This window comes from Myotis daubentonii, chromosome X, assembly GCF_963259705.1.
Source record: "Myotis daubentonii chromosome X, mMyoDau2.1, whole genome shotgun sequence".
NCBI classification, from domain to species: domain Eukaryota; kingdom Metazoa; phylum Chordata; class Mammalia; order Chiroptera; family Vespertilionidae; genus Myotis; species Myotis daubentonii.
The window spans coordinates 126,850,372-126,873,525 of record NC_081861.1 but is presented as its reverse complement, the minus strand read 5'-3'; the positions used below and the strand labels follow the sequence as shown (position 1 = coordinate 126,873,525).

General features: G+C 41.0%; 1 protein-coding gene across 1 annotated transcript in view; it reads left to right on the top strand.

The window, feature by feature from the left end:
* Positions 1-22,244, top strand: part of MBTPS2 (membrane bound transcription factor peptidase, site 2) — a 59,877-nt gene extending 37,633 nt beyond the window's left edge. The window contains exons 8-11 of the mRNA XM_059680264.1: positions 12,275-12,369; positions 13,377-13,572; positions 18,008-18,083; positions 19,401-22,244. Of these exons, the coding sequence (XP_059536247.1) occupies positions 12,275-12,369; positions 13,377-13,572; positions 18,008-18,083; positions 19,401-19,623 (590 nt within the window). The 3' untranslated portion in view covers positions 19,624-22,244. The remainder of the gene's footprint in view (positions 1-12,274; positions 12,370-13,376; positions 13,573-18,007; positions 18,084-19,400) is intronic.
* Positions 22,245-23,154: the final 910 nt, after the last annotated feature.

The following is a 23,154-nucleotide window of genomic DNA, read 5'->3' as shown; positions in this document are numbered from 1 at the left end:
CTTGATTCTTAGATTCACTTGTTGATAGATGCATATTTGTTGTTCATAATTTGTATCTTTACCTTTTTCTTCCTCTTCCTCTTCTTAAAGGATACCTTTCAGCATTTCATATAATCCTGGTTTGGTGGTGATGAACTCCTTTAGCTTTTCCTTATCTGTGAAGCTCTTTATCTGACCTTCAATTCTGAATGATAGCTTTGCTGGATAAAGTAATCTTGGTTGTAGGTTCTTGCTATTCATCACTTTGAATATTTCTTGCCACTCCCTTCTGGCCTGCAAAGTTTCTGTTGAGAAATCAGCTGACAGTCGTATGGGTATTCCCTTGTAGGTAACTGAGTTTCTTTCTCTTGCTGCTTTTAAGATTCTCTCTTTATCTTTTGCTCTTGGCATTTTAATTATGATGTGTCTTGGTGTGGTCCTCTTTGGATTCCTTTTGTTTGGGGTTCTCCGCGCTTCTTGGACCTGTAAGTCCATTTCTTTCACCAGGTGGGGGAAGTTTTCTGTCATTATTTCTTCAAATAGGTTTTCAATATCTTGCTCTCTCTCATCTTCTGGCACCCCTATAATTCTGATGTTGGTACGCTTGAAGCTGTCCCAGAGGCTCCTTACACTATCCTCGCATTTTTGGATTCTTTTTTCATTTTGCTTTTCCAGTTGGATGTTTTTTGCTTCCTCGCATTTCAAATCATTGACTTGATTCTTGCGCTCCTCTGGTCTGCTGTCGGGCGTCTGTATAATATTCGTTATTTCAGTCCGTGTGTGCTTAATTTCTAGTTGGTTCCCCAATATAAGATCGAGGGTCTTATTAGTTTTCGTGTAGATCTCATTAAGTTTATCGGTGGCTTCTAAACAGTTCTTGAGAGACCTTAAAAGTGTGGTTCTGAACTCTATATCTTCCATTGACAATTTTTTCCTGTTTCTTTGTCTCCGCATTTTGTTATGCTTCCTTGGTGCACCCCCTAGTGGTCTTTGTTCGCAGTCTTATAGATAAATCTTGATTGTTGTAGCTAATTCCAGGGAGGGTTTGACCTCCAGGCCAAGTGGCTATGAGAATCAGCTGTGTCAGCGGTGAGAGAACTTCTGTCCTCTAGGGAGGTGCTAATCTAGCCTTTGCCTGAGGCTATCGGGCAAATGCCTCTGTGCAGGGCTTGGGCGGGGCGGGTCGCACAGGATCAACAGGGTGGGCCAGAGAGAGCAGTTATGGCGGCTCTCAGTCCTGTCCCCAGGGGCTCTGCCTCTCTGAGTCCCAGCACCCTGCTGCAAAGCTCGGAGAGAAAGCTGCACTCGCTCTGACGGAAGCCAGACAGTCCCGCTTCTCCCGTTTGAGTCTGGGTCCCTAAAGACTCGCCCGGATCTGGAGCTCAGAGTCTGCGACTCCCTCCCGATTGAAAACAACAACCGCGCACTCCGCACCTCAGAATTTGACTTCAGCACTGCGCCTCCTCTGAGTGTCTGTATGCGTTTCTCTTTCCTCCTAGTTGTAGGACTTCCACTCAGCCAGCGTTCCTGGGGTTCTGGGTGATGTCCGTTCCGTGTTTTAGTTTCACTTTTGAAGTAGTTGTTCAAAGCAGCAAACTCCGGCGTTAACCTATGCCGCCATCTTGCCCTCTGTCATAATCTTAATCTTTACCAAAGAGCAGAGCCCCTGCCGGGCCTGCCATGCCTTCTCCCCCAGCCCCCCACCCCGCCTGTCTTCCCTCTTCAGCCCCCCACCCCACCTATCTTCCCGTCCCACCCCCGCCCCGTCTCCCCTCCCCCACCTCCCTGTATCCCCTTCCCCACCCCGCGCCGCCATGGGCTCTCAGAAACAGTAAGACCAAGGACCAACGCATCAAGAAGAAGGCCAATAAAAAGATCTAGAAGCAACCGCAGAACAAGCAGGTCTGCTGCTGGGTGCAGGAGAATCTGGTAAAAGCACTATTGTGAAGCAAATGAGGATCCTGCCTGTTAATGGGCTTAATGGAGAGGGCAACGAAGAGGACCCGGTCTGGTCTGTCGCAGGATGCTAGGTGCAACAGCCATAGAAATATTACCCTTAGGTGATGGCTACCTTTTATCTGCTTCCAGCTATGTCCCGTTGCTCTTGCATGCTGGAATTGTATTAGGAACTTCGAATAAGAATACTATTCTGTTGTGGGGGGAGGGGGCCTACACCTAACCTCTAAAGATAACTAGGGAGAGGGGAAAAAAAAACACCAAAAAGTGGTCAAGGCTTGTTTTGACTATTCTATGAACTCATAGACAAGTCACAAAAACAATAACACAAATGGAATAAAATCCTTAATTGTTCAAAGTGTAGTGTGACATCCAAAATAGGCAGGCATCTACATAAAAAGTCAGTCAGTTTACTGTACCAAGAGTTGGCATTTGAGAAGCAGTGACAAGTCCTTACTAAACAACTACTGTGTACTAGATGCTAGCCTAACCCTGCCATTGCTAATCCCTGCCTGCTGCCTGCTCTTTTCTGTGACTGTTCTGCAGTAAATACAGTATTTTTTTTAAATATTTCTTATTGATTTCAGAGAGGAATGGAGAGGGAGAGAGATAGAAACATCAATGACGAAAGAGAATTATTTATCGGCTGTCTCCTGCACACCCCACACTGGGGATCAAGCCGGAAACCCTTGCCTGTGCCCTTGACTGGAATCAAACCCGCACCTTTCAGTCCACAGGCTGACGCTCTATCCACTGAGCCAAATCAGCCAGGGCTATAAATACAGTATTAACATATGTGATAAATAAAACTTCTCTACCAAAAAAAAAAGGGATTAACTTAACCTAAAAACCAAAGAAGGAAGTAGGCAGGGCTGAGTCAGAGCAAAAAAAAATAGGCCATGCTACCTACCATCAATGCTGGCATCCTTATAATTCATGCCATTTTTACTATCACTTTTAGAAATAAGCAACAGTAGGCCTAGGCTCCCTTAAGATAGCTAAATGTATGTTCTTTGCAATCAATTTGCTTATACTATGATACTTTCTAAATAAACTCTTTAAAGGAAAAAGCTTGGGTTCAGTCAGCATTCCAGCTCAACCATGACCAATTAACTAAATTCCAGTAATTAAATATCCCTGTACTATATGGACGATGGCATATCCAAAGCTATTTGGGGTAGAGTTATTTTATGTGGCAGGCATCCAAAGGAAGTAATCTTGGCTTCCGAAAATATCCCCTGAAGTCAGATCTGTTGTTCCGCGTAGCAGGTGGCAGGGTGAAGCAAGTTTCTTCTCAGGAGCTGCCAAATTTATTTTGAGTTCTTTCAGCTCTGAAAAATCAGTCTCCCAACTCTTTATATAAAACTAGGGGCCTGGTGCACGAAATTTGTGCACTGGGGGAGGGGGTCCCTCATCCCAGACTGCCCCCTCTCACTTACTGGGAGCCCTCAGGGGATGTCCTACTGATGGCTTAGGCCCGCTCCCTGCTCCCCTTGGTGAGTGAGCCTAAGCCGCAGTCTGGCCTCCCTTTGTGGGAGGTGACCGGGCTGATCAGGGGAAGGCACCAGGCCCATCACCCCGCTGCTGCAGCCACTGCCAGTCACCGCAGCCACCAAGGTGTTTTCATCAACACGGACTCCAGTCCCTTCACCATGAAAAAATGACAACTTTCTTTGGGCATTTTTAAGATGTGTCTTTCATAGGATATGACATTTCTTTATTATTTTTTTTTATCCTCACCTGAGGATATGTTTCCATTGATTTTTAGAGAATGTAGAAGAGAAAGGGAAAGACAGAAACATCAAAGTGAGAGGAACACTTTGATTGGTTGCCTCCTGCATGGGCCCTGACCTGGGCCCCGGCCAGGGAGGAGCCTGCAACCTAGGTACATGCCCTTGGTCAAAATTGAACCCAGACCCTGAGCCAAACCAGCTAGGGCAGGATATGACATTTCTTAGCCCTCCAGCAGTGGACCTTCATTTTTTTCTCCAGGAGTGTGGTGGAAAAACCCTAGATCACCTATTTGGATTCTTATTACCCAAGTTACTAAGAATATTACCAGTGGCATACAGGGAGCTTAGCCAATGAGCAGTCAGAAAAGGTGTTTCCTCTGTAGTTCACACCAATCACCAGCTCGGCCCCTGCCCAGGCCTAAAGCCTCTGGCCAAGGCTCCCTCCGATCACCAGCTCTGCCCCTGCCCAGGCCTACAGCCTCAGGGCCTGGGCAGGGGCCCCTCCATCTCCCTCTGATCGCTGGCTCCGCCCTTGCCCAGGCCTTCGGATCACAGGCTCCGTCAGGCCAGCAGGGGAGGGCAGTTGGGGGCAATAGAGCCGGCAGGGGAGCAGTTAGGCATTAATCAGGCTGGCACAGGGGCGGTTAGAGCAGGGGTGGGCAAACTTTTTGACTCGAGGGCCATCATTACATAAAAGAGTACAGTCTTTTTTTTTTTTTTAGTTTTATTCATTTCAAACGGGCCAGATCCGGCCCGTGGGCCGTAGTTTGCCCACGGCTGGGTTAGAGGGTGATCAGGCTGGCAGGCAGAAGAGGTTAGGGGCAATCAGGCAGGCAGGCAGGTGAGCAGTTGGGAGCCAGCAGTACCAGATTGTGAGAGGGATGTCCGACTGCCAGTTTAGGCCTGATCCCGCAGGCAGTCAGACATACCCTGAGGGGTCCCAGGTTGGAGAGGGTGCAGGCCAAGCTGAGGGACACCTCCTGCCCCCCCCCTCCCCCAGTGCACGAATTTTATGCACTTGGCCTCTGGTGATTAATAATCAAGAATAACTTTACTAAAGTGCTGTGTGCAACAATGGCAAAGCAGTAAAAACTGATTTTTAAAGTTTTAATATAATTTTGCATGTATAACCCATTTTAAATAACTTCTTATTGTAAAATTTTTTCAAGCATTCATAAAAATCAAGAGAGTAGTATAAAGTAACTCATGCATCCTTCTTTGAGCTTCAGTAATTATCAACATTTTGTCAGTTTTCTTTATTCAATCACCTTACTTTTGTGGGGAATATTTAAAGTACAACCTAGCCGTCCTATCATTTCATCCATAAGCTTTATCATGTTTTAACAGATGGTGACTTTTTAAACATGACCAGAGTATTAGTAGCACACCTAACAAAATTAACAATAATTCCTAATATCTAGTTGGTTTTCCCTGTTAGGTATTTTTCCATAACCATTTTTTTTATAGTTGGTTTGTTTCAGTTGGATGGTATGTCTTTTAAGTTGTAACAATTCTTCCTGGCTTTTTTTTTTTTTTTAAATATTTGTTGAAGAAAGTGGAGTCATTTGTTTTGTTGAATTTCCCATATTCTGAATTTATCTGTTTATATCTTATCCTCATGATGTCATTAATATATCCAGATGTCCCCCGTATTTCCTTTAGAGGCTTGATTATAATCAGGATCCATGGGGGTGGGGGGCAAAAATACTCCTAGGTAGCACTCATTACTTCCTGTCGCATCCTGTAGAGGCAAACAGTGTCTGCTTGTCTCCCTCGTGGTTATGTTGATTGTTCAGTAGGCTAACCTGATTCTTTAAGGTTGAAATATTTGTCAATTTTTCCTGTTCTCAAGAGCCACTTACCATCTTCCCAAATTTTTAGTTGACAGAAGGTTGGTATGTAACCCACAATGTGTTCTCCTCTAAGAAAAATAATCCATTATTTCTTACTTCTGAAGTACTTTATCATTTTCCTCCAATTTTTCTAAATTTGGTATACTCTACATTGAATTACAAGAGCCAAAATGACACAGTGGACAAATAAAGTTCTCTCCAATAGAATTTTGTTATTTAGGATATCTGTATTCCAGATGTTTGAGGTTTTTTCCTTTTCCTGTCAGAATGTAAATGAAAATTTTCCTTGAGATACTCTGAAACTCTTTCCTTATTAAATTTTAGAATATTTCACTATTATGAGTCATATGCTATATTCTTGAAGTATTTCTTTAAAAACCTAAGAGTAAGGCAGGCATTACTCTTCCATACTAATAAAAAAAATCAGTCCCAAAATAATTCTTCAATATCAATTTCATCTCCTTAGGAGTTGCTGCAGTACACTATGCATATTGATTTTACATTATGATTATATCTGATAAACTTGTACCTCTTTTTAACCATTTTTAAATTGAGTATATATATATATATATATATATATATATATATATATATATATATATATATAGCCAGTATACAGGAATCTTAATAACTGTAAGTGTAATTTATTTTTTTTAAATATATTTTATTGATTTGTCACAGAGAGGAAGGGAGAGGGATAGATAGCCAGAAACATCGACGAGAGAGAAACATCTATCAGCTGCCTCCTGCACACCCCCAACTGGGGATGTGCCCGCAACCAAGGCACATGCCCTTGACCGGAATCTAACCTGGGACCCTTCAGTCTGCAGGCTGACACTCTATCCACTGAGCCAAATGGGTTAGGGCTGTAAGTGTAATTTAAAGTATATACTAAATTTTAAAAAATCTTTATTGTTGAAAATACGACATAGGTCTTCCTTTTACCCCCATTAACCTCTTCCAGCCCGCTTCCCTAGATTAATTCTAATGGCAGACTTGAGCACCCGGACTGTGGATATTTAAGAAAGCTATAGATTGATAGTATTTTACATGTATCTTGACACCTTTGTTATCTTTTATTATGAATGCAGGGGAGTGCTAGAACCAAATATGCTAATACGTAGTAGCCAATAATCTAAAAGTGACTCATGTTCAATTTAGAATGGAATTCAGTATACATAATTAAAATTCTAGGAATTTATATTACTTTCAAAATGATAAAGGCACCTTGGAAAGATGTGACTCTGAGTGCTCATAAGTTGTCCCAACCAATCATTTCTGTCACCTTATTTCATATCCTGACTTTCCCTGGTATATTATTAAAATTATGAAGATATTCCCTAAGATATTAAGTAGACTAGATATTCTCCTTAAAATACTAACGGCTTTTTTTACAGATTAAAAAAATGTGGTTAATCTGCCTGAAATGACTGTATATTTTATTAAATTTTTGAGACCTTTTTTTTTTCCTGTTAATCCTTTCTTTTTTATTTTTAAACATTAACCTGCTGAACTATGAATGTCACCAACAGAGCCAAGGCTGGTTAATTTTACCTCTGCCCTTGATGCATGAGGTAAGCCTAAGGAGTTTATTCCAGACACTCCTTGGAGACTGAATGGCCTTGCCTGGAGGCCCAAAAAAGGACAGTGGGTGAGGGCTTAGAGTTCTTTGCACCTGTAATAGATCTCTGGTTTATTTGCAGTCGGAACAGAAAACAAAAACTTTCCCTCCTTTCACATTTAAGTTTTTTGCTTTTAATAGTGCTGGATGTTCATATGCCACTTAGTGAGTTGAATGGAACTAAAGTTACAGACAAGAACTATTCTGGCTCTTTTGGGGCGGGGGCTATTTTCCTCTCTTTAGTTTGGGAGGACATTCTATATCATATATGCATGAAGCAAAATTTCTTTTTTATTTTCTAAAAGCACTATCTTGAGTAAGAAAGACTATACTCAGCAAGTCCAGCATTTTAACTGCATTTTAAGGAGAATGATACTGAATACTGAAGGCAACTGCTTCCTAAAATGAAGCTGTGAGCCCAGACTCAGACATTCCCCTTGAATAACTTATATTCCTGTTCAGAAGAAGTGAGGGTGTATGCCCATAACTGCCTGGCAACAGGAATATTATTCTCTTACATATCTTTAAGATAATTAAAGGAAAACTGCAGGGATCTTTTCCACATATTTTAAATACCCAGATTGTTTTTAGGCCCAAATCTGCTGTAATGTTTGGGGGGCGGGGGAAGGTGTCTGTTTTTCCATTATGAACATCAAGTAATAATCTAAGATTTCTTTGCTATCCTAAATTGAAGAGAATATGTGTGTTATAAATAATTTTAAACTACTTATTACTAGGTGATGCTGTAGAACTAAGAATAAATAGGTTTGCTTCTCCCTGTGTTGGAGCTCTAACTACATTTATGTGTTTAATGAGCTAGGGTAAGAAAATTGTTCAGTTCCTTTTAGTGATATAGAAAGTAGTAGTAGGAACTGTGAACTACAGATTGAAAAAGTTTCTCTCCAACCATATTCCAAAATCGCCTCTGGTCTAACTAGGAGATGTCTAAGACTATCTTAAGCCCCATCTTAGGGTACATTCAGAATATGCAGGTTCTCCCTATAGTGAAATTATGAAACTAATCTGGTCTTAAATTTCCTAATTGTCTCCCAGACTGGGGAGATATATGGAATAACTCTAATCTTTAACTCAAGTTAAATTGAACCCATAAATGCCTCTAGTCTAGGACCTCCCGTTGCAGTCTTGAATGTTCTTTCCAAAGCAGAATTGGATTGGCTTCTCATGATTAATAGAAGTACCTTAATGTGAAAGTTTTCTATGGCGTCTCCACTTTATAGGTTAAGAATTGAGTTCCAGAAATTGGTTCAGCAACTTGTTCTTTAATATGATCCAGTAGAAAAGATTCTAAAATAAGATATTTTAGACACACAACTTTTTAAAAGTTAATAAACAAAAATATCAAGTTTACTTCTCATCTGGTAACAAAATATTTAACTTTTTAGTGGAAAACCCTGCATGTCAGGAGATACTTAATCTTGTCAGAATAGCCACAACCATGGATTCATGTTTTGGTTGGAAAAATCACCATAAGAATCAGCCATTACCCACAGGTTGAAAATCGGTGGTAGACTAGAGGCCAAATCCAGCCTTGGCACATGTATTTGGTTTGGCTTGCAATATATTTATAAAAATTTTAACTGGCTGCTAATATTTAAAATTCAAGAGGGTTCACATGAAGGTCCAGATTTCTGATTCCTTTTGGAATAAAATGGAGGAACTATCAAGACTGGGCCCCAAGTTGAGTGGCCTGGCTGCTAACCCCTTAGAATAGTATATATATTTTCTAATTCATTACAGTCCCCATGACTTCCTATTTTTTCCACATACTATCCACTTAATTTATTTGATACTAGAGGCCTGGTGCCTGGGATTGGTGCACTGGTGGGGGCTAGCCTGTGGGGATCAGCCCGCTGTGGGAGCACCTCTCATCCAGGTCAGCCAAGCAGATGTGGACCTGCCCTCTGAGCGGCTGCTCCCTGGTCCGGCATCTTCCATGGAGCCGGAGCACTCGCCTCTCCAGGGGACCTGGTCGGGCCGGGCCCAGGGACAAATATAGCACTGAGAGGCGGTAGAGTAGGCCTCAGTCCTGCGGCGGCCACAAACCCACCTCCTAGCCTCCAGGGTCATCTCTGCGAGTCCAGAGGTGGCAGGGAATGAGGAGGAGGAACCTGGGGCAAGGAGGCGATGATCGCAGCCTGGGTTCCTGCCATCGGCTGGGGTTAGCAGCAGGAGCAGCCATTCATCCTGGTCAGTGAGCGGCGCTTACACTGTGGCAGCACACTGACCACCAGGGGCAGCTCCTGCATTGAGTGTCTGCTCCCTGGTGGTCAGTGCAAGTCATAGCGACTGGTCAACCAGTCATTCTGGTCGTTCTGTCGTTCAGTCGCTGGGCTTTTATTATATAGGATTTGCTTGCCCCCTTTAAGCATTTGGGTTATCACACATGCTTTATCAACACATTCTGTAATAATATCAAATTCTTGACTTTCATTCTATAGTGTATACTATCCTCCAAGGAAAGTTAGTGATCAAGCATCAGATGTAAATTTTATTTATTTATTTTTTTAATATATATTTTATTGATTTTTTACAGAGAGGAAGGGAGAGAGATAGAGAGTTAGAAACATTGATGAGAGAGAAACATCGATCAGCTGCCTCCTGCACATCTCCCACTGGGGATGTGCCCGCAACCCCGGTACATGCCCTTGACCGGAATCGAACCTGGGACCCTTGAGTCCACAGGCCGACGCTCTATCCACTGAGCCAAACCGGTCTGGGCCAGATGTAAATTTTAAAAAATAATTATTAGCAAAATCAAGTGGTATAGAACATCATTTAAGTGTTTGATGCATATTGACTTATCTACCTTATATAAGTTTCTGAGAAACCTTTTCTCAAGGAGCTTCTAGGGAAAGAAACAGTATGCCTACATTATTATAGTACAAGGTTAAATGTAAGTAATGACCAGAAACATTGGGAGTTGTGGGAACAATTGTGGTCAGTCTCAACTGAGAAGTTAAGGGCAAAATTCATAACAGGAGTCCTGAGTTGGTCCTCAACAGTGAGTTTAATTTCAGGAAGCCAAGCTAGAAATGAACCATGGCACCATAAGACTAGAAGGTGCTCAAGGACCTGCTAAGAATTTGGTTCAGCAAAAGAATAGTACGAGATAAGATGATAAAAAATGAAAGGCTAAGTTTTAGGCTATGAAATTTAGACTTTATTTTGGAGCAGTGCAGAGTGTTTGGAAATGTTACGTTAGAAGAGTCACATTCTTGTAGTTCTACCTTGGCAGGTTAATTTGAAACATTCGGTATGTAGGACAGGTTTGTACGTGCGAGCTAGATGATAAGCAAATAAGACTCATTAGGACTTTGTTCAGATGGGTGAGGTGAGAAGGAATTGGAGTCTACACTCAAGTGGGAACAGAGGGTGATAGAAAAATGATTAGGAGTTAAATATTGGTGGGACTTGGCAACTGACCAAAATGAACACTGAGGGTTTTAGCTTGTGTTGATTTTTTTAAAAAAATTCTAATAACTTTTTGCCTTATACTTTATCATTGTGCTGATGAGTGATTGTAGGCACAGGTTTATCAGTGCCGTCACATATTCGCAGTTTGCTTTCATATTTTAAATATGATTTGTCACCCCAGATTTCAATATCTATTCAGTTATGATAAAAAAAACAAAACTAGAGAACATAGACTGATGAACAGGGACAGATCCAAAGACAGAGAAACAGCGATCAGACTATCAATCCCCAGAGGGAAAGTAGGGGAGGGTGGGGGTAAGGGGAAGAGATCAACCGAAGGACTTGTATGCATGCATATAAGCCAAACCAATGGACAACAGGGGGATGAGAACATGAGGGGGCGGTGTTGAGGGTTAATGGGGGGATGAGGACATATTTGTAATACCTTAACCAATAAAAAAATTAAAAAGAGATTAAAAAAAAAACTGCCCATGTAGCCAACCATTGCAGAGGAGAAGTAGATGCATTGGTTAGTTTGCTTCACCTGTTTTGTTCTTTATTTTGTATTGGCCAAGAAGAGAGAGCAGCAGTGGCTGGGGAAGATCCAGTGTAGCCAGTACAAGATGTCATTCTTAAATAATCTAGTTTAAAAAAACTATTTAAAAACAACCAAAAACCTTTGGCTGAAATACAGTGTCCTTATAAAATTACATTGCATATCAACTAACATTTTCATGCCAGTGTTCCTGAAGACACTCTTGAAATAGAAAACCTTTTTTGTTTTTTGGTTTTTTGGTGGTTTTTTTTTTTTGTACTGGAAAGAGTACTTTTTTTTGCAGTACTATAGTAACTTTGTTCTTGAATGTCTTCTTCAGCCCATTTGAGTATATGGCTGTATGAATGTAAGATTCTAAATTTAATTGGTCCTTCACATATATCAATTTATTCTTTACAAGTTTGATGTGTTGAATGCCGAGAAACTTCCAAAATATAAATACATGGAAAATACTTTTTATACCACCTGTGTTGGTGATTTAGCTTCCTTATTCTGCCCCAGATACCAGTGAAGCAGTCTACCAAAGAACTTTAAAACAATAAATGAATAGTGGGAATAAACAGTTTCTATTATCGTTCAAAAATGGTAACTGGATTATTGGCGTATAGGCAAATGTGTACACATCTGTGGGGTCAAATTGGGCTGCCCTGGTTCCAGAAGGAAAGCCCCAAGGTAAGCCTGGAGGTGAGGTAGGTATGTGATATAATAGAGATTTCCTTAGGGATGAGAGTCTCTTGGGCATCCTTTGGCCCACTTTGTTTGCTAATACAGCCATGCAGGGGATCAGTAGTGATATTGGATCAGTGACATTAGGGCAGCTAACAGTGGCTCATTAAATGTCTGTACTTGACCAGCCGGAGTTATTATAAAGCCCACTGAGACTGGGGCTCCAGCTTTACGAGTGGGTCAGTTTATATGAAGACAGCTAACCTAGAGTAAGTGCTGCTTCTTAATTCCAGATTGAATATATATCTTTTATAATGTAAAACCAAACTCTGCAGTGAGTAGCCATTAAGCTGAGCTCTGAATTATCCAGTTGTTTCTGAATTCATGTGCATCTTACTGTTGTTGTCTTGAAAGCAAAATTTTTATGACAAATGTCATTCTATATAACAGATTCTAATAAACTATTTCTCTTTAGCATACAAACGGCTAGATGGTTCAATCGAATGCTGTAACAACCAAAGCCTCACAGATGTGTGCTTTTCCTACAGAAATAATTTTAATAAGCGTTTGGTAAGTTGTCTCTGAAGCTGTCTTGCTTGTCTGATATAATTATTATATAACTAGAGGCCCAGTGCACAAAATTCGTGTATTGGGGGTGTGTCCCTCACCCAGCCTGTACCCTCTCCAATCTGGGACCCCTCGGGATATGTCTGACTGCCGATTTACCAGCAGTTGGACATCCCTCTCACAATCCAGGACTGCTGGCTCCTAACTGCTTGCCTGTCTGCCTGCATGATTGCCCCTAACTGCTTCTTCCTGCCAGCCCAATCACCCCTAACTGACCACCACTGCCGGCCTGGTTGCCCCCAACTGCTCTCCCCTGCTGGCCTCATCTCGTCCCCATCTGCCCTCCCCTGATGGCTTGGTCACCCCCAACTGCCCTCCCATGCTGGACTGATCTTGTCCCCAACTGCCCTTCCCTGCCAGCCTGTCACTCCTAACTGCCTTTGCCTGCCTGATCACCGCTAACTGCCCTCCCTTGCTGGCCTGATCTCGCCCCCAACTGCTCTCCTCTGCTGGCCAATTGGTTCTTTTTGGTCAGTTTCTATGCCAGTCAGCGTCAAAAGCTCTGTCTCCTAGTCAGCTATTGGATCCTCACACTTCACCCTGATTTGGTTCTGATTGGTTGGTTTCTATGCCAGTCAGCATCAAAAGCTCTGCCTTTTAGGCAGCCATTGGCTCCTCACAGGGTTTTTATATATTAGGATAAGCAGATAGAGCTAAAATGGAATCTATGAAAACTTCTCTCCCTTTTACTTTGTATCATTTTATTAAAATCTCTGCATTTCATGTGTCACATTTCATCTGAGAATCTTTAAAAATTTATAGTGGTAATATTGTATTTGGACAAAGTAAAATACTTGAATCTGACTTACAATAGGTGCGCATAAATGGCATTTTTTACATGAAATTCTTTCCTAATATGCTAGGTGACATTAAAGATATTGAAGGACTTGTAACTTGGTGATTTTCTTTTAATAAATCATTTTTAGTATTGACTAATATTTTATTCATAGCATACATGTCTACCTGCGCGGAAAGCAGTTGAAGCCACCCAAGTTTGTAGAACCAATAAAGACTGTAAAAGAGGCTCAAGTTCAAGTTTCTGCATAATCCCTTCTTTGGAAACTCACACCCGCTTAATAAAAGTGAAACACCCACCCCAAATCGATATGTTGTACGTAGGACATCCTCTGCACCTGCACTACACAGGTGAGTATTATGGTGGTAGATCCTCAGAAAATCATTAAGATGCCATATTGCATTAGTTTTTTGCCGGGGTCCAACCCCAGCGGGTCCAGGGGTCCCCAAAGGTGTGGACGGAGTCGGCGAAGAAGGAATGACACGGAGACAGCGTTCAGTTGATCAGCAGCCTAGCCAGGATCTCCAGCCCGGATCTCCAGCCAAGTTCTGGTCTCAATCTCCAGAGAGGTTCTGTCCAGGTACTCCAGTCAGGTTCAGTGTCCAGGTTCCAGTCAGGTTCTCCTGCCAATCTCTGTAGTCAGGTTCAGTCCAGGATCCCTTGCCATGTTCTCCCGCTAGGCTCTGTCTCTAGGCTCCGAGGCCAGTCCCTCTCCAGGATCCTCCGGCATGCTCTCTCCAGCAAAGTTCTTCTGTCTCTAGGCTCCGTGTAGATTCTGTCTTCTTGATTCTGTTCTAATTTCTGAGTGTTTCTGTCTTGTTACAACTGTATTTATACCAGTTGATTGAATCCTATCAATCTCTATTACAAAGGTTAGGGCGTTTCTTATCTCCATTCCAGGGAGAAAAGATTATGTAGTTTAAGCATGATTGTTTGTAGTTAAAGGGATTAATTACCCGCCTGGCACTTAGTTGAGGGGTTTTATTCCCTCCCTAACTTCAGGGGAAAATCCCTACCTGGGGATTCAACCTTTCTCGGAGAGGTGACTTTGGTTAAAACACAGCGCCAAGAAGGTGAGCAAACATATTAAGAACCGTATGCCATATATGCCAGGTCCCTTGAAACAGCAAGGATGGACCGGCTCCCGGCAAATTCCCCCATTTTTATTTTTTAAAAGCAGGCATTAAAAAGAAAAACCTCAAATGCTCTCTTATATCCATTTTAAGAGTAGGATTGGCGCTTTCCGCTATTATCTGAGTCCTGATCTATCACCCCAGGGAGAGCTTGCCAATCCTGCACTTTCCCGGGGTGGAAAGGCTGCAGTGGGGTTAAGGATAAGGCTCCTTGGGCCTACCTTCTCCCATGCCATTACATTTACCTTTCCTTCCTCAGAAAAGCATGGACATACTTCTTGTATAAAACGTTCTGTCTGACTGGGAGTAACCTTAATTCCTCTGCTAGCAAGCATATATGTTAAAAGATCAATACAGAGTCTTTTTTCTTTAGACTCAGTATGGCACATCTTCTTAATCTAAAGATCAATACAGAGTCTTCTTTCTTTGGACTCAGTATGGCACATCTTCTCAATCTAAGGATCAATACAGAGTCTTCTTTCTTTGGACTCAGTATGGCACATCTTCTCAATCTAAGTTCTGTACTATCCACCTTCTTACCCTACTTATCTTCTATAGGGGGGTCTGTAGCACCCTGGTGGAGTCCTATCCGTCCCGAGTGTGGGGGTTCTCAATGGGGGGGGGCTTACCTAGGGGAATCCTTTTCCAGGGGTTCCCAAAGGTGTGGACGGATTCGGCAAAGACTATCCACCCTCTTCCTACGGTGGAGTCTGATCCGTCCCGAGTGTGGGGGTTCTCAATGGGGGAGGGGGGCTTACCTAGGGGAATCCTGTTCCAGGGGTTCCCAAAGGTGTGGACGGAGTCGGCGAAGACTATCCACCCTCTTCCTACGGTGGAGTCCGATCCGTCCCGAGTGCGGGGCGCTTACTTAGGGGTCCCTGTTCGGGCGCCATATGCCGGGGTCCAACCCCAGCGGGTCCAGGGGTCCCCAAAGGTGTGGACGGAGTCGGCGAAGAAGGAATGACACGGAGACAGCGTTCAGTTGATCAGCAGCCTAGCCAGGATCTCCAGCCTGGATCTCCAGCCAAGTTCTGGTCTCAATCTCCAGAGAGGTTCTGTCCAGGTACTCCAGTCAGGTTCAGTGTCCAGGTTCCAGTCAGGTTCTCCTGCCAATCTCTGTAGTCAGGTTCAGTCCAGGATCCCTTGCCATGTTCTCCCGCTAGGCTCTGTCTCTAGGCTCCGAGGCCAGTCCCTCTCCAGGATCCTCCGGCATGCTCTCTCCAGCGAAGTTCTTCTGTCTCTAGTTCTGTGTTCTAAATTCTGTGTTCTGAGTTCTGAGTGTTTCTGTCTTGTTACAACTGTATTTATACCAGTTGATTGAATCCTATCAATCTCTATTACAAAGGTTAGGGCGTTTCTTATCTCCATTCCAGGGAGAAAAGATTATGTAGTTTAAGCATGATTGTTTGTAGTTAAAGGGATTAATTACCCGCCTGGCACTTAGTTGAGGGGTTTTATTCCCTCCCTAACTTCAGGGGAAAATCCCTACCTGGGGATTCAACCTTTCTCGGAGAGGTGACCTTGGTTAAAACACAGCACCAAGAAGGTGAGCAAACATATTAAGAACCGTATGCCATATATGCCAGGTCCCTTGAAACAGCAAGGATGGACCGGCTCCCGGCAGTTTTTATTATAAATTTGCTCACTTTTCAAAGTCTTGTTAACTTGTTCTTATTTTTAATTTTAAAAAATTATCAGTTATAGTTGACATACAATTTTATATTAGTTTCAGGTGTTGCTAACTTATTCTTAAGTATTAAATAAAATTTAGGCAGTAGGAAAATAGTCTGAATTTATAAAAGCAAGATGGAACTGAATCCCATGTCTGCCTTTGGAAAGTAATACATTTTTCCTTCTCTTCCACTTATGCCCAAGTCATAGAGCTGGTCCCTTAGATATTCTGTGAAAGTTTATTAAATTTTATCCAAGCACCCAAAAGTAGTGACAAGAGCAGCATACTCCAGAGAATTCCAGAGATCATAGACATATGACAATAAAGTAATTTGTGCATGACACATGAATTTTATGTGAACATAATTTCAAAACTGGGCAGCATAATTATTTGAACAGTATAGAGCTTCTCCATGTGGCTTAAGATCCTATAGTCTAACTCCTTTTGTTGTCTAAGCTTTTTAGTGTTCCTTTTTTAAATAATTTACTGAAATATAATTTACATACCATACAATTCATGCTTTTAAAATATATATTTTTTTATTATTGACTTTAGAGAGGAAGGGAGAGAGAGCGAGAGAGAGAGAGAGAAACATCGTGATGAGAGAGAATCATTGATCGGCTGCCTCCTGTACTGTGGGGGTTGAGCCCGCAGCCCGTGCATGTGCCCTGACCAGGAATTGAACCATGACCTCCTGGTTCATAGATGGAGGCTCAACCACTAAGCCATGCTGGCCAGGCCAATTCATGCTTTTAAAGTATACAATTTAGTAGCTTTTAATATATTCAGAATTGTGCATCCATCACCAAAAATCTAGTTCCAGAATATTTTCACCTCAAAAAGGAACCCCATTCCCATTAAGCAATCACTCATCATTTTTCCCCAATATCTCCCAGCCTTTGGCAACGACTAATCTAATTTCTCTGTCTATAAATTTGCCTGTTCTTCGAGTTTCACATAAATGGAGTATTTTGTGACCAGCTTCTTTCACTTAGCATAATGTTTTTAAGTTCATCAATGTTCTAGCCTATTCCAGTACATCATTTTTATGGCCAAATAATATTCCATTGTATGGGCATAGCACATTTTCTTTATTCATTAATCCGTTGATGGGCGTGTGGGTTTTATGTTACTCTTTAAAAGGCTCTCATTGCATCATAGTCATATCCTGAGGCACAACCTGAATCATTCTTATTAATGCAGAAGTGTATACTGTAGGTTCTACTTAATTACAAGAAAGTTTTTTTGTTTTTTTTTTTAATATATTTTATTGATTTTTTTACAGAGAGGAAGGGAGAGGGATAGAGAGTTAGAAACATCGATGAGCGAGAAACATCAATCAGCTGCCTCCTGCACACCCCCTACTGGGGATGTGCCCGCAACCAAGGTACATGCCCTTGACCAGAATCGAACCTGGGACCCTTCAGTCTGCAGGCCGACGCTCTATCCACTGAGCCAAACCGGTTAGGGCTACAAGAAAGTTTTTAAATATTTTGAACAAAAACAGGATTCTGGAATCCACATAGTGGAAGAGACCTTAAAAATTCTCTAGTCTTAATCCTCCTTTCAGCAATGAAGAAAAAACCGAGACCAAAAAGGTTAAGTAGCCTAATAGTTGTAGTGAATGTAACTTTAAGATTATACCTCTTTGAAAGGGTAAGGACTCTTGATGTAAATTCTGTATTTATTAAATCACTCTGTGTTTGGTATTCATATTTGGTATATAGTTAACTTTATCTTATTCTCACCTCAAAATATAAGTGCGTATTGGGGCATGATTTTCTGTATTCCAGTATTTTTATTAGATGTTCTTAGAATAATTGATTGTTTTCATATGTAGTACAAAGCCTGTCTCATATGTTTGGAAAAGGCTTTCTCAACCAATTTAATAGGCTAGCCCAATTTTTTATTATATGGTAAAATTTATAATGCTGTTGTTTATATGAATAATATGCATTATTCCTTTTTTTTTCCTTTTAGTGAGCATCACCAGTTTTATCCCACGTTTTAACTTTCTAAGCATAGATCTGCCTGTGGTTGTGGAGACATTTGTCAAGTATCCTTTCCAGTGTGAAAATTTTTTAAAAATGTGTTATGTGGAACTTGATCTTTCTTACCTTAAATAGACATTCATAAACCTTACAGATATCAATTAATTACTAACAACTAAAAAAGAGACTTTAAGTTGAAAAACTTCAACTTAGGAGGGAAGAAGTCAGAGGGAGGAGAGAGATTGAAAGGGAAAGAGGAAGTTTAAGGGCACAAAAGGAAAGGAACCCAGAATACAAATTGAGAGTTGAATTATAAAGGATGAAAACTGCAGTTACTAGTGAGGTAATGAATTCTGCCTATTCCGGGCCTGCTAGCTCTACATAAGGGAGAGCAGACTCGTTTCCACTACTAAAATAGGATTCAGAGGACAACAATCTCTTGTGTTCTTTAGCATATTATGTTTGCATATACAAGGTGAACTTTTAAAAAATATATATTATTATGTAGAATTTGAATAAACTGAACAGTTTGGAGGGTTTCCTTTTGCCACTTTCAATTTTTTTTTAATTCCTTTCCTCACTGATTTGGGAAACAATGAAATGGAAAACAAATGAGCAGTTACTAAAAAATGTGTACAATCAAGATTGTATCTTTCTTTTTTTGATTTTTTACAGAGAGGAAGGGAGAGGGATAGAAACATCGATGAGAGAGAAACATCAATCAGCTGCCTCCTGCACACCCCTTACTGGGGTTGTGCCCGCAACCAAGGTACATGCCCTTGACCAAAATCAAACCTGGGACCCTTCAGTCCGCAGGCTGATGCTCTATCCACTGAACAAAACCGGTTAGGGCAAGATTGTATCTTGTAGATTGCAGCTTTATCTCAGGGATTTGCACTATAAATGTATAGATGAGAGTAAAATAGAGTTATATTTACATTATAGTTATATTTATGCTATAACCTTATAGATGATGTAGCGTTCAAGGGGCCAAAACCTTTGTTTCCTAATGGAAAATAATGCTTATAAGGATCTAAAAATAATTTTATTTCTTATTTCTTCCAAATTCCTTTCCTTATTGTATCATTAAAGAATTAAAAGACTTAGTCTCTCCTAGAGTTCATTATAGAGTATCTTAGTTTACAAATGGTTGGCCTTTAGTTTTCTAGTTAAGGTTTTTGAACTTAGAAATAATATGTTATTTGTTTTAAATAGTAGAGATCCAAGAAGGAGTGGCCTGTACTGGTAGGCACAGATTCAGAGAAGGGAGGGAAGTCACCTGTCATCTTGAATCCAGTCCTAGTAAAGTATCTTCTCCTGAATCCTGGAAATGGGATTTCCACTCAGACCTCACAGTCGGCTCCTTAACTGATTTTAACCAGGTACCTGATTTCTCTCTCAGGAGCTCTGGCTATTGTTAATGCAGTGCCCTGCTTTGCTTTGGATGGACAGTGGATTTTAAACTCGTTCCTGGATGCTACTCTTACCTCAGTGATTGGAGACAATGATGTGAAAGATCTGATAGGATTTTTCATCTTGCTTGGTGGCAGTATACTTTTGGCTGCCAATGTGACTCTGGGGCTCTGGATGGTTACAGCACGGTAATGTTGGCACTCATCTGACAGAATCTGTGAGTTACAATATACAATACTGAAAACCAGTACTTGGTATGAAATATAAAGTGTTCCCTTAAAATTACATTTTAGCCAACAACTTTTAAGCTCCTCCGATAGCCAGAGTATCCAAATGCTAGGATGGGGATAAACAGAAGAAACGCAAGGTATAGTCCTTGACTACATCCTAGTTTCAAAGACTGAACTTACAATCTGCAGATGCTTGTGGAACAATTTCTCAACAAGCGCAGATTCTTGTTAAACCGTTTTGTGTGACTTCGTATTGTCTCAGTAGTTTAAAAGGAGAACAGAACTTGGTAAAATTAGTTGGGGGAAACTTCTTGAAAAACCATCATTAATCCGTATTTGAAGGAGACCAGACTTTGGCCAAGTGGAAGTGGAGCATTTTCTCGGCCTATACCTCTTGTCCTTTGTCTTGTTTGAAAAGTATTTTAAAATTTAATGGCGTATTGTTTTATCTTCTGATAACTGAGGTCTGATTACAATTAATAAAGTTTTATAAAAAAAATCTGCTGACCCAAAAGGGAAAATCTTTGTCAAATGATGCCAAATAATTAACAAAGTAAGAAGTAGGGCCTATGATACCTTGAAACAGGTTTTGCCCCACAAGTTACCTCTTTGCTAATGTATCCCCATTCCCTCACAGCAGCACTTGGCCTTGACATTTAGAATCAGCTGCAGGAAGTGTCTCCCACTTGCAGCACGTGAGCTGGAGCAGTTAGGGTTGAACCTCAGAACTAAGCTGGGTCATTCGACAGATCACAAGCCACACCACAGGACCTCTGCGGTCCTGATTACCACTCTCTGCAGAGCTTCACAGCTTGGAACCCTTCCAGGGTAGACCTTTTTTCTTACGCTGCTGGGGCTATTTGAGTCCTAGCTCCCAGGTTCCTGTCTTCGAGAAGCAACTGCCTTAAGCTCTGAGCTATGCTCTGTCCTCACCAGCAGCTCCCACGTTTCTCTGTGTTGGGCAATAAAAGATCTAGTCCTGGCCTTCCATCTTTCCCCCGAGCTACCTCACTGGGTCCACAGAACACTTGGTAGCACAGTGAGAATGGCTTCACATGAGTACCAACGTGGATTTGCCAGAGCCTGGGAACCTACTCTTGTGCCGAAAAAGCCCCGCCTAGTTCAGAAGTGTATGAGCATGCTGTACTTTGATGACAAATATGTCCTTTCCTCATACACTCAGGAACACTAACAGACATGTATCTAACTTCTTCAGTAAGTGAGGTATTCCATGGGGTTCACCTTTTTCAGATTAATGAGTTGCTGTTCAGGTACTAAAAGTTTTTAATCATTTTTAACAAACTCTTTAGATTGTATTACACATTTGCCTGCCTTCTTAAACGAATTATATATTGAGTATGATTTTAACATTTAAGTAATGACTCCAGGTTATCAGTTATTAGCACTACTAAAACTATACAAATTATTAGTCTATCCTAGGAAAAACGCATTTGTTCTGTTTGTTACGCAATCATTCAGGATCAAAGTGTATTAGCAGAGTAATGTTCAGACCTGTTCAGGTAGAACTTGGGGAATACCATGAAATACTTGCATAATTAATTCGAATACGTGAGCTAAGTGATTTACTAATGAAAATGTATATGTGCAGGTCAGCTTTTTAAAAACTGAGGAAAAATTTTAATAGAAAAAATCCTTCCCATTAATTTTGTTTTCTGGGTGAAAAAAATCTCCAACCACATTATTTTCTTGTAGCTTTTAAACACCTTGGTCTGTTGCTCCATAGGGTCAGGATTTGGGAATTGCGCAGATCAGTCCTTTTTGTATACAACTGGCCTCATCCTGTAAGAAAGGAAAGAAATGTTACGTGTTGTCTCTTCAGCTTGATTGTGGGCACTTCTAGAGCAAGGACCATGTCATACTCCTCTTTGCATCCCTGACACAGTGCATGAGACATCATAAATACTTAATAAATATGGTTGAATGGGTGATAATTAGTGTTATTTATGGATTAGGGAAGCATGTATCTATTTAAGTAAGCTATAAAAACTATTGACTATTTACTGTAAATATATGTTAACATAAAAATAACTCGGAAGGTCTGTGTGTCCCTGGAAGATTATCATCTCTATGAAAATAATCCATTTTGATTTCTGTAGAGCAATTAGAAAAACTGAATTATTTTGAGGCTTTGAAGAAAGTGTTCTTTTTGTGTTGTCATTTTGTTCAGTGAAATTTTATTTTCAGTGTTCCTACTCTGCATTGTTTACATTTTTGAGGATTTAAAAAAATCACCTACGATCTGTAAAGAATGTATATATTTCTTTCAGCATCTCAGTTTGAAAAGACATGCAGTTAAACTTGACCTTTTGATAATCACTCTTGTAGGTCATTGTTTGTTCTAATAGTAAATTGTAAACTTGTACTTCATGGATATGTAGCTCTCAGTCATCAGTTTGTCCTATGGTATTTATTGAATGTCCATATACTAATGGTGCACAGAGATTTTCTTCTCTAAATCTTTTGACTGTGTTGTAATTCATTCATAGGATTTAACTTGAAGATACCATAGTTGCTAGCATTTGATGTTTAGCAATAAAAGAATAAATGTGTACCAGCAGTCTATATTTTATCATCATCTGTGTGTTGTCTTTTTAAAAATATTTGTATTCTTTTCTGTCAAAATTGTTTCTTTTACATATAGTACGATCTTAGCTGTTGTGTTGTTGTTTTTTTATTTTTAGAGAGAGGAAAGGAGAGAGAAAGAAACATTGATCAGTTGCCTCCTACAGGTACCCCAACCAGGCATTGAACTTACAACCTAGGTATGTGCCCTGACTGGGAATCAAACCTACCACCTTTTTTTTAAAAATATATTTTATTGGTTTTTTACAGAGAGGAAGGGAGAGAGATAGAGAGTTAGAAACATCGATGAGAGAGAAACATCGATCAGCTGCCTCCTGCACATCTCCTACTGGGGATGTGCCCACAACCCAGGTACATGCCCTTGACCGGAATCGAACCTGGGACCTTTCAGTCCACAGGCCGACGCTCTATCCACTGAGCCAAACCGGTTTCGGCAAACCTACCACCTTTTGGTGTATGGGATGTCTCTCCAACCAAATGCACCACACTGGCCAGAGCTGATCTTAGTTGTTTTCAAATTCTTTTTTTTTTTAATTCATTTTATTTGTTAATCCTCACCTGAGAATATTTTTTCCCACTGTTTTTTTAGAGAGAGTGGAAGGGAAGAAGGGAAAAACATCGATGAGAGAGCCACATTGATTGGTTGCCTCCTTGCACATCCTCCGACTGGGCTGGGATTGAACCTGCAACCCAGGTATGCGCCCTTGACCAGGAATTGAACCCAAGACCCTTTGGTGCGTGAGCTGACACTCTAACCACTGGGAAACATAGCCAGGGTTTGATTGTAAAAGCAGCCTTCAGTTTTTACTCAAGTGATCTGTATGTGAAACTCCTTGCTGGCATGGAAGGAAGTCTTTAAAATAAGATTTCTGTGCTCTCACTACTGTTT